Consider the following 11,759-nt stretch of genomic DNA (forward strand, 5'->3'; position numbering starts at 1 on the left):
CAGCCAAAGTTGATCACTTTGACACCACTCTGTCTGCTGAATATCTAAGCAGAGCAGGAGCAAACTGTATTTACATAAACACAACCAAAGTCTCTCCCCCTCCAAGCTAGCTGCAAAGGGAGCATTCATTCAGACCCTGCTTACAAATATGGCACCTTTCATCCATCTGGCTTTGAGTCGGAACTTTTCCCAGGCCATAGCTCATCCTGATTCTTGCTCACGTGTGCAGGACTGAATTGACCAATTGTCTGGCTTCGGTTTTGCTCCTTTCTGGAGCATCAGAGCTTCTTTGTTAGGATCATTTGACTACAGGCAATGGGGATGTAGGTGGCCCTCAGTCCTTCCAGGCTGTTTCTAATGGGTAGTTCCTGGCTCTGAAAGCTCAAGGCAGAGAGGGTGAATTTATGGCCTTTTACTAACTCTTTCCAAATCGGTTAAATTTTATAGTGGTAGAAAAATGAACACTGGCTTGTGTTTCTCCTCTGCAGGTGCACATGGAACTCCTGTTGCTATGAGATTTATGGGCTGCTGGGAAGAGATAAGCATCATGGGCTCCATTCCCCTTAAAAAGGTTAAACTGTATCATCAGAAATTATCATCACTCTCAAAAAGCCTAACTGACATTTCAAAGTGGCTTTCAGGTGGTTCCTTGTTCTATGGCATGCAATTCAGCCAGTGGCCGCTCCAGGAACACATCCAACGGTCGGCCATAACACAATGAGTAAAGGCATCAAATCACTGAAAGGGGAAGTGCTGGGAGCTCTGCATTGCGTATTTTGGGTTCCCATCAAGAGCATTGCCAGGTTCTTGGGATTTATAGTTCTTATCATTCCCCCATGCTCAGGTGTGAGGCAAAGGGAGAGTTGGCAGCTGGAGCCTAGTACAGGAATGTGGCGTTAGAAGGGAGTGTGGGGTCACCAGGGTGACAACACACATTCCTCATGTCAACCACTGTGGAAGGAGATGGCTCTGGGTGAGTCCCAACCACCATTCTTGTGTCGTGCTTCATATTCCACTTCCATTCATGTTGGGTTTTATCTAATGGAAGAAAATGCTCCATTGTATAACGCCCTGCCACCGTGTCATATGCTTCCATCCTAAACCCTCCCTTTCCCCCTGCAGCTGACTCACTTGGGTGCTGGTCTTATGTACGAGTCTGATTGGCTTTACTTTAGAAACAAGGTATGCCTGGCACCTGCACTGTTAATGCTCCTCCGGGGAGAGGGAAGCAGAAGACTTATCTGTGGGAAATGGAGCTGGGGGGCCCTGTCATGTGTCACAGGGAGCTGCAGCTAAGCAACACACGCCTTCTGGACAAGTGATATGGCAGGGCTAAGGTTGGTGAGGGACTCTGCACGAGAGGGGAGAATCTGGAGCGCTGCGGTTTGCTACCGTACATTCCCTTTGCTGTGCTAAAACGTGGTCTCTCGAAATCCAAGTAAGTTACTGCTACTGTAAGCGCTTATTGTCCTTTGCCCCCTTCCTTTGCCCCCTTGCAGCTTCCCGTAGCCAGTTGGCTTTGAGTCGGAACGTTCCCCAGGCTATGGCTCATCCTGATCCTTGCTCACATGTGCAGGACTGAATTGACCAATTGTCTGTCTTCGGTTTTGCTCCTTTTTGGAGCATCAGAGCTCCTTTGTTAGGATCATTTGACTAAAGGCAATGGGAATGTAGGTGGCCCTCAGTCCTTCCAGGCTGTTTCTGTTCAGTAGTTCCCGGCTCTGAAAGCTCAAGGCAGACGGGGTAAATTTATGGCCTTTCCCTAATTCTTTCCAAGTGGGTTAAATTTTATAGTGGTAGAAAAATGAACACTGGCTTGTGTTTTCCCCTCTGCAGGTGTGCATGAAACTCCAGTTGGTATGAGATTTATGGGCTGCTGGGGAGAGAGAAGCACCATGGGCTCCATTCCCCTTAAAAGGGTAAAAATGTATCATCAGAAATTATCCTTCGTCTTTAAAAGCCTCCCTGATATTTCAAAGTGGCTTTCAGGTGGTTCCCTGCTCTACAGCATGTTCTTCAGCCAGCAGCCGCTCCAGGATCATTTCCAATAGCCAGACATAACCCAACGAATAACAGCATCAAACCACTGAATAGGGGAACGGCCAGGAGCTCTGCGTTGCGTATTTTGAGAGCATTGCCAGGTTCTTGGGATTTATAGTTCTTATCATTCCCCCGTGCTCAGGTGAAAGGCAAAGGGAGAGTTGGCAGCTGGAAACTAGTATGGGAATGTGGCATTAGAAGGGAGTGTGGGGACACCAGGGTGACAACACACATTTCTCATGTCAACCACTGTGGAAGGAGATGGCTCTGGGTGAGCGCCCGCCCCCCGTCCTGTTCCCCCATTCTTGTGTCTTGCTTCTTCTTCCACTTTCGGTCACGATGGGGTTTATCTAATGGAAGAAAATACTCCATTGCATAACGCCCTAGCACCGTGTCATATGCTTCATCCTAAACCCTCCCTTTCCCCGAGGCACAGGCTTTACATGTCCGTTGCAAACAAACGTTGGTTATTTATTATACACAGATTCCTTCAGCACCTCAGATAGGAATTTCATGATTACAACTTTATTTCAAGTAGCAAAATTGCTTCCCCTCCCCCAGCACAGGGTTAGTTGTCCATGGCTCTTCAGGTTAGTTGTTTGCCATAACCTGCAGAAAGTGTAAAACACAATTTGTGAGGGGGAAATCAGACCAGAAAACAAAGGAAATCTGTGAACAGGGACATCCAGACTCTCCAAATTGTCCCTTTAAATACATAAACCAGTCCTACAACCCTCTCTCTTCCTAAGGATTTAAGACAGGTGATTTGGCTTCTGTGTCATCCTTTACATTAAGGGTTCATTTATAGTTAATAAATATTTGATAAGAACATTATAGCCAGGAGCAGTAAGTGTTACTGATTATCATAATAATAGATGATAGATAATTAAGTTGGTGGACATCAATTAACATTTATTAAAATTCTACAAATATAGCCTTAATATAAAATTGTGCCAGATTTATTCCAAAATGTCTGAACTTTGGTTAGAAATGAAGATCATTTGGATAGTTGCATTCAACCGGAAGACACCTCACCTTTGCTGCAGGAACTAATTCTCTAGAAACAAGACAACAGTCTCTCTTGTTGTGTTAAGGGATTGTCTACGTGGTGACGTTACAATGGAATAAGTTAGGGGGTGAATTTAAAGTGCACTAGCTATTACGGGGTGTCCACATTGGAAGCTACTGCTGGCCTATGTACCCAAATGGACAAACCCTCGGTCTTGAACTGTTTTGCGGGTATTTTGTTTTGTTTTACCCCGAATGACCATTTAGAAGTTCACAGCAGAGTTTGTTCTTGCTCAGCAGCAGACACTAGACCCTTACCGTAGCAATCCAGTTGTTGAAAGCCGAGACCCGAGTGAAGACGGAGGGTTTGCGGTAATAATTACAGCCTAGTGCGGAGCCAAAGCTGACTATGCCATGAACTTCCCACTTGCCGTCAGCACCTCTGCAGTTCAGTGGGCCACCAGAGTCCCCCTGCAAGGAAGGAGAGGCACAGTCATTGAACTCCAGATTGGAAAAATCCACGTCTTTCTATGGTGCATGAGAAGAGAAGTCATTGACAGGGGTCTCATATAATTGGAGATGGGACATGGGAGAAAGGCAGGAGTGTGAATGAAATGAATATAGGTTTTGTCTTATGAGATGGCTCCCAGCTGCCATGTTCAGGTCCAACATGCAGGTGGTGTTTGGATTCAGGGGTTTGTGGTGGGTCCCTCTTGTAGGTGGGGGTATAGAAATGTGTTTATTAAATAGTCCTTCAACACGTTAATTGCTATCAACCTCTACGAAGGGGTTTCAACGCCCATCTAGAATGGGTAGGTCCTAGTACCCTGCCTCATCTTCAGAGTCCCTTCCTATAATGGAGAACTCTCTAAAGCCATGCCCATAAATGCCAAGTTCTCCGGACTCACGTTGCAGCTGGAGATCACTCCGTCGCCGCCTGCACAGACCATGGTGTGTTTCACTGTGCTACCCCACCAGCTAGGCAGGGAACAGGTGGCGTAATCCACCACAGCCAATGGCCCTTGCTGCAGTTTATTTGGGAAAGCACCGTTTGCTGGAAGGGAACAGAAACAAGGGAGTAGCATTAGCTCCTGGCAGTCAAGAAACAGCAAATGACACATCCAGGTACAAGAGTCAACAGGGATTCCAAGCACAGAGGGGTTGCAGAATCCAGTCCTTAGCGCATCCCTCCTTCAGAAAAGTGTCTGAACTAGATGGATAATCCTCGTCCATTTTAACAATGGCTCTCTGCCTATATCACATGGGAAATCAGCTGGTGGCCGAGCACTTTAACATTCACATATCAACACCTTACTGGCGGTAGCGTCAGCGAACAGGCCAAGGAATGAATAGGCCAGGATCCCTGCTCTGTGCTCTCACCTCTCTAGGTGATGCATCCTGGTCAGGATTGAAGCACGAGGCTGTTGCCTGCATTGTACCCGTTCTCTGCACAGGGGCTTCCCTGTGCCAGGCTGGCTGTCCCACTCTAACATTCACTTCTTTAAAGTGGCTTTTCAACTCTTCCATGAGCACTAGCAGCCCCAGCAGCCTTCAAACCACTCTCACTTGGGTTACAATTGCACCTCGAGGCCTCAGCTGGGGTCCTGACAAAAGCTAAACATTCTGCAAGGAAAATGCAGAAACATCTCTAGTGCAGGAGTGGCGCCAGACCCTGGTCAGCTCTCTCTTTGAATTGAGGGCTGAGGGGGACCAGAAAAAAGAACCTTATTCCAGTCAATCCCAAAGGAGATGTTACCACTGAGAACTGTATTAACACTTACTGTACAGCCTTCCCCATCCAGTTACGTAGCAGATGACGCCAGAGGCCAGGAGACTGTTTGCCGGAGGGAGGCAGGCCGGCTGGATTTGATTGCTCAGAGCAACGCTCTGGGAGAGTTTGATCAAAGCGATGTCGTTGCTGTGTTCAGAAGCCGGGGTTGAGGAGGGAGCGTGCACAGAGGGAGAGTGGAAGAAAACACAGACCCATGAATACGTAGCATTTATAGAGTGCTCCGCCTATTCGAAAGAGGGGCCCTGCCTTTAGCGGGAGGAGGAGGGAAGGAACGTCCTCAGGGCATGGCAGAGGGGGTCCCACCCCTTGGTGTTGCCCATAACAGACACTAACACATGCCTCGGTGCCCATAGGCCCTAGTGGAGCACCTTGATTTTCCTTCCCCATGGCCCAAAAGCCGTGTGGAAATCCAGGCACCAGCATCTGCAGCTCCTCTGCCCACATAGGGCTCAGTTTGAGAGGCTTGACCTGTCTCTGTCAAGCTTTGGCGTAACCTCAGCCTGTGACTATGAGAGCTTCTGGAGAATACATGGAGAGCCTCCGAGAGCCTCCGGTTTATCAAGGTTCCCTGATTTAAAGCATTCGTTTCTGTTCAGCTCCCTGTGGTGGGTGGGCATCTCCCTAAGGAGGTGCCCATGCTGTTACCGACTCATCCTTCTACTCAGAGACTCCCAGAAACTGGCCTTTCAGCCAGAGGCTTCCTCGTCAGGCTGGGGCAGGTGTTCTGTCGGGGCCGGGGGAGTGAGACCTTTGGGTTCAAGATGCATACACGCTCCTCCTCCAGTCAGTGCGGCCTGTAGTCCATTTCAAACTCATGCCTTAATGCCCCCCGGCCCTGTTGGGGCACCAGGAGTTGTGTGAGGTAAGTGAGGCCTGTGAGGTCTTTATGTTTCAGTTCATTCCCAAGTCAGCATCCAAACATACAAGGGCTCGTCTGTTGTGCGTGAGCACCAATGATTCCAGGATAGTTATTTGTATTTCTTTTTAACACTAGGGGTTTGCCAAATCCCTTCCCTTCCCATCACCCTCACAGCAGGGCAGTGTGCTGTGCCTTTCCTCTCCAAACGGGGCAGCATCTAAGTAACTTTTCAAGCCTTCCCGAGCCTCAATAAACATCATGATATTGTGCCCTGTAACTGCTAGACTGAGGTGTAATAAACCAGTGGAATCTATAAGTGTCGGCTGCAGTTGGACATAGTCTGGCTCTGTTTAATGGTGTTCAGCCCTACATTTGGTAGATAACATAATGTAGTAAGTTTCTTAACTGCTTGGTATTCAGACCTCTAAGGGAGGCGGCTTGACCCTCGGCAGTTATCGTAAGAGCACAATGCCATTCTATTCATCCCTGGTATGCACACATGTGAATACTGCGTGCAGTTCTGGTCACCCCATCTCAAAACAGATATAGTAGAATTGGAAAAGGCACAGAAGGTCAATAACAATCATTAGGGGTATGGAACAGCTTCTGTATGAGGAGAGATTAAGAAGGCTGGGACCTTTCAGCTTGGAAAAGAAGCGACAAAGAGGGGATATGACTGAGGTCTGTGAAATCATGACTGGTGTGGAGAATGTGTTATTTACTCCTTCATGTAACACAAGAACCAGGGCTCATTAATAGGCAGCAAGTTTAAAACAAACATAAGGAAATACTTCTTCATACAACACAGTCAGGGGATGTTGTGAAGGTCAAAACTATAATGGGGTTCAAAAAACAACTAGATAAGTTCCTGGAGGACAGGTCCGTCGATGGCTATTAACTAAGATGGTCAGGGATGCAGCCCTGTGCTCTGGGTGTCCCTAAGCCTCTGACTGTCACTCGATGATTGCCCTGTTGTGTTCATTCCCCCTGAGGCATCTGGCATTGGCCACTATCAGAAGACAAGATATTAGACTAGATGGACCATTGGTCTGAGGCAGTATGGCCATTCTGACGTCCTAGTTCTTGTACTACTGCCTTGGGGAGCTGGGCTTGGCCACATACTTGGGGATGAAACGCGTAGAAAGTTGGAAATGGAGCTGATTCACGGAGCTAATGCACTAGGACTTCAGCAGAACCAAGGAGTCCTTCAGCAACGTGGCCTCAATCCAAGTTACTAATAATACTTTACATACATTAATTGAACCTCTCCACACACCTGTCTGGTGAGAGCTCCCCTCACCCACTTCTAAGATGCAGGAGACACTGTTGGGTCGAGCAAGGCAGCTGTTAAGCAATGCACAGCTGTGCCACGGAGCAGTTTAGAGGCGTTGAATTGAATTCAGTTGCAACAGCTGGAATCTGACTAGGACACTGGGGTTAATTCACTTGGACTCTTACAGAAACTGCTGTGGACTCTTCAATAGCCACAAGTGGTCAGCAGCTCAGGTGAATGTGTCTGAAAGTTTCGGAGATAGTGGAGGCTGAAGGAATCACTTAACTATCACTTAATCACTTAATTGTTAGGGAGGTGGCTCCTGCACTGGCATCTGTCTCTCTGCGGGTCATGGGCATCTGATCGCTGAGCCAGACCTCCATCCTCCATAATGGGACAAGGGTTTGAACTGGGGAAAGGGTTCACCGCTCCCCACATCCAGTCTCCTGGTATTTTGGAATAATCAGTATGAGCCTATGCTGGTGTTCCCCCAAACTTTTTACCTCGCATCCCCCCCCCTTATGCCAGTCTGCACCCCCCTCTCCCCCAGGCTGGAAACAGGGCCACAGCTCTGGGTGGGGGGGATGCGGATGGGGTAAGGGGGCCAAAGTTGGAGGCCTGAGCGGGGCTGGGGCCGGGAGCGGAGCCTCAGCTGGGGGCCTAGGATGACTGCCGGGGCCCCAGGTGTGGGGCTGGGAGTGGGGCCCTGGGCACGGGGCCAACAGTTGGGGCTGGGGCCAGGAGAGGAGCTGGGTGGCGGTCCCTCCCCACCCCTCATGGGGCGGGGGCTGGCCCAGGCCCCAGCTGCGCCCCCCCCCCCAGAATGGTCCTTCACCCACAGTTAGGGGACCTCTGGCCTATGCTGTAATAACTGGCTCCAGATTTGGAGCTGCCCACTGTGCAGGGGTGTTTGGTTTGGGGCCCTATCTCTCATACTTTGTACCAACAGCTTCTATCAACTTACCCGTCTGCGACATTGTCTTCGTTCCAGCCTTTATGGACAATGATTTTTTGTGGACTGATGGCAGTCGATCCTTCTTCAGCAACATTTAGGTCAAATTTGCCAAGAAACACTAGATAGGTCCGAGAAGAGCTGGGGAGGAAAAGGAACAGGGAGACGTGCTTAGCTGTGTAACTTCTGGCTTGCTGTGCAGTCACACACCTCTTTGGGAAGGGCGGCCAAATGCAGCCTAAGGGTCTCCAGTGGGAACCCTCGGAGAACTGCAGGGGCCAGCATGCATTGATCTACATTAACAGCCGTTGGTTTAGGACGGAGCATTGCATGCTGGAACCTATAGTCACTAGAGGCTGCATCTCCACATGCTCCTCTGCCTCCTGCCAAGATTCCCGCTAAACGTGGGCCCCAGCTGATCTTCGAGCTTGAGGCTGCCATTTCCTGGCACATCTGAGCAATTCCAAAGGCCTCTCTGGTAGTGTGATAATGTCTATTACGAAAGCATCTCCACTGGTAGAGAGGTGTGTGGAAGAGTATTGTGCACCCTGGCCATCTGACCTCACACACAGCCCGCCCATATCTGGGCTCATATCTGCTCTGACGATGCTTTCCGTGACTGGAGTGGTAGTAACCAGCCGCAGTGCATGTGTGTACGGGAAACAGGCCTGTACTGCGGGGCTGGGTAGGCAGCTGGCCTTGACCGAGGCATTTAAGGTGATGAAGTCAAAGCTGATCACGCCCCTCATTTTTACAGCATCCCATAATCTGAGAACAAGAAGCTCTCACTGAAATTGATGGCAGGTGACTTTAAATCCAAAGGGACGATTTCCTCATGGAAGTGGGTGCGCTAGTTAACCTATGGAACTCACTGCTACATGTGCTTGTAAAGAGAACACGGCTGATTTTAAAAGGGGCTGGACAATTTAATACCTAATATGTATTGTTATACATGCAAAAATAAAGTCAACAGTGCAGGGAATGGCACAGGCAGGGGACGAGGAAGGAAGTTTTCCCCTTCCAGTGACTCATCAGGTAGGGGCCACTGCCAGAGACACGATCTAGATGTTGTTACCTTTTTGGTGGGGGAGACACTGTTAGGTCGAGCAAGGCAGCTGTTAAGAAACGCACAGCTGTGCCACAGAGCAATTTAGAGGCGTTGAATTGAATTCAGTTGCAACAGCTGGAATCTGACTAGGACACTGGGGTTAATTCACTTGGACTCTTACAGAAACTGCTGTGGACTCTTCAATAGCCACAAGTGGTCAGCAGCTCAGGTGAATGTGTCTGAAAGTTTCGGAGATAGTGGAGGCTGAAGGAATCACTTAACTACTGGGGAGGTGGCTCCTGCACTGGCACCTGTCCCTTTTGTTATTAATATGCATTGGCTTTCTCTTTCTCGCAGAGCATTTACAGCTTTCTGCACGTTGACTTAAAAGAAATGATTGTCCAGGCTTTGGCAGCTAACGTACCTGATGCAGTGAGCAGCTGTCAGGACCCAGTTGGGTGCAATGAGGGTTCCCCCACAGGTGTGATACCAGCCACCATTGGCACTGAATGTCACGGAGACCTAGGAACGATACGGTAAGAATCCTAATCACTGATCGACCTCTCCTTCTGTTGGGAAGGTGAAAAGCTGAGCACCCAAGTGCTCCGTGTCTAGATCACACGCTTGTGAAAAGGCTTTTTTCCAAAGTTTCATTCACTGTTGCTTTCCCAAAGCTATTTACTAAGCACGGGCCAAACAGAGGGTTGTATTTGCTACAGAAGAAATGGATTCATGAAAGACCTCTTTGTCACTCTATGCAGAAATAGGTCCCTGTAAGTGGTTTGGGGCTTTTGTTTTTTAAATATTTCACTGGGTTTAGTGGGCCTGTGGCCTGATCATGGAAATGGAATCTAGGGAAATAGGGATCTGGGATTGTGATCCCGCATTGTCGGTTCGGTTCTACCTTTGACTCATTGTGTGACCATAGGTAGGTTGCTCAGCTTCTCTGCCACAGTTGCCCAAATATGCCATGGGGATTGTATCAACGGTACAGGGGTGTTATTTATTAACCTTTCGACAGGTGAAGAGCTAAATAAGTGCAATTTTTAAAATGTATTCTAGGAGTTAAATAGTCCCTATTTTGAGACACCGGTTACTTGCCGAGCATGGCTCTGCAGACCTAGCAAAATATAATGACATCGATCTCTTATTCCTCCAGAGCTTTCATCCTGATGGATCCGAGCAGGCTTTGACACTTAGCTGACCTGTCAGCTGCAGACGGGAATCGCTTCGCTCCCCAGTTAGTTCTTGAAAAGAGCACAGTAACGCTGCACAACCATCTGGGATGTTGTGATTAATAGTAGTCATTAATTGGTAACTAGTCTTTAGCACACTCCGTACGAGGAGCTCCAGCATTAGCAAATGAATCCCGACACGCGCCCTTGGGATGAGGATCAGAAATGGAGGTGCCGTGTCCCAAAATAGCATGTCAGGATCATTTCCCAGCATGCTCCTTGTTTGCTATTTATTGACAAGCTTATCAAAGGGCTCATCACATGGCTCTGGGCGCAAAGAGAGCCCGTTCCCACACCCACTGAAGCCAGGGAGCGTTCCTCCTCCTCACTGATTTCAATGGGAGCTGGATTGGGTGCTAAGTGACTTGCTTTAGGGCAGGCAGTGAGTCTGTGGCAGAGCTGGGGATAGAACTCAGTTCTCACACCTCTTCTTGCACCTTAAGCACAAGGCCAGTTGGCCTTGTAGTGTGTCCCATTTAGAATACAGCCAGGATACACCTACACGGTCTCTCACTTTGTTGCTTCTGTAGGCTCAGCTCACACACCCACCAGGGGTCCTTAAGTTGCATTCCCCATTCTACCCCCTAAGCTCCTTGTGTGCTGCCCTCCCGTCCCCCTCACGTCAGGGACATATGTAAATAATCCCGCTTGTATAATTTCTTAAATTATTTCTTTTCTTTCCATGTGGGAGCAAAGTCCTTCAGGGGATCAAAACCTTCTGCTCCATTGGGATGCTGGGCAGGGCTGAGATCTGTGGTGTGTTGTTACACTGGAAGGGGTCAATGGCTGCCATCAACCACTTCCCTGATCTATGTCTATTATTATAGAACCAGCTGTAACTGCTGGGTCTGCTAACCAGATGCCGGGGGCTCCAGGTATCCTCCACTTTTCTGCCTTCTCGTTTTCCAATTTTCACTAAACTCAGTAGGGCTCTGACCACTGATGCCTAGAACGTTCCCTGGAAGTTTGGAATTGATCGGATACCGTGTTCAAAAGTTATCGCATATCAGACAGGGAAATGCCATCAACGCGCGTGCAGGCTGAGCAAAGCAAGGCCCAGCGTAATGGGAAGGCAACGTGGCTCAAGGTATCCTGGAGTGGGCTAAGGAAACCCGGGAATCACTAACCTGCCAGGGCCAGCTGAATGGTCTTGCATCGTCTCCTCCAACCACTCTGTTCAAGAGAGGTGGGTAGGCGGGATTCCCACAACTGAGGGCTGCAAGAGACACAAGATGAGGTCCGCTTTAGAAATCAGAACCAACCAAGCCACCAACCAAAACCGACCTGATCTTTGTGTAACACATGTTTGAACTTAGGGGACCGATCTGGCGCCCTTTCTATCAGTACAGACGTTTCTAAGCCATAGTCTATTCTGACCCTTACACTGCACCCATTACTCTGATATCTGAGCACCTCCAGTCTCCTGGTCAGTGTCAGGACCACAGGCTCAAGCTCGAAGTCTGCGGTTTGTAAAACAGATGAAAACCTACGATTAGGCGGTATACATACCCCCAGCGGCCAGCGTCAGGGTGGCAAACAGGATCTGGATCAT

At 48.9% G+C, this 11,759-nt stretch overlaps 1 protein-coding gene across 1 annotated transcript; it reads right to left on the bottom strand.

The window, feature by feature from the left end:
- Nucleotides 1–1,625: 1,625 nt before the first annotated feature.
- On the bottom strand, nt 1,626–11,759 carry LOC140900215 (chymotrypsin-like elastase family member 2A). Its single transcript, XM_073317072.1, has 8 exons — nt 11,717–11,759; nt 11,335–11,423; nt 9,397–9,494; nt 7,937–8,065; nt 4,830–4,966; nt 3,957–4,102; nt 3,367–3,519; nt 1,626–1,721 (listed from the first exon to the last, which is right to left on the bottom strand). The coding sequence occupies exons 1-8, from the start codon at nt 11,757–11,759 to the stop codon at nt 1,626–1,628; spliced, it is 891 nt and encodes a 296-aa protein (XP_073173173.1).

This window comes from Lepidochelys kempii, chromosome 18 (assembly GCF_965140265.1).
Source record: "Lepidochelys kempii isolate rLepKem1 chromosome 18, rLepKem1.hap2, whole genome shotgun sequence".
In the NCBI taxonomy this organism is placed as follows: Eukaryota; Metazoa; Chordata; order Testudines; family Cheloniidae; genus Lepidochelys; species Lepidochelys kempii.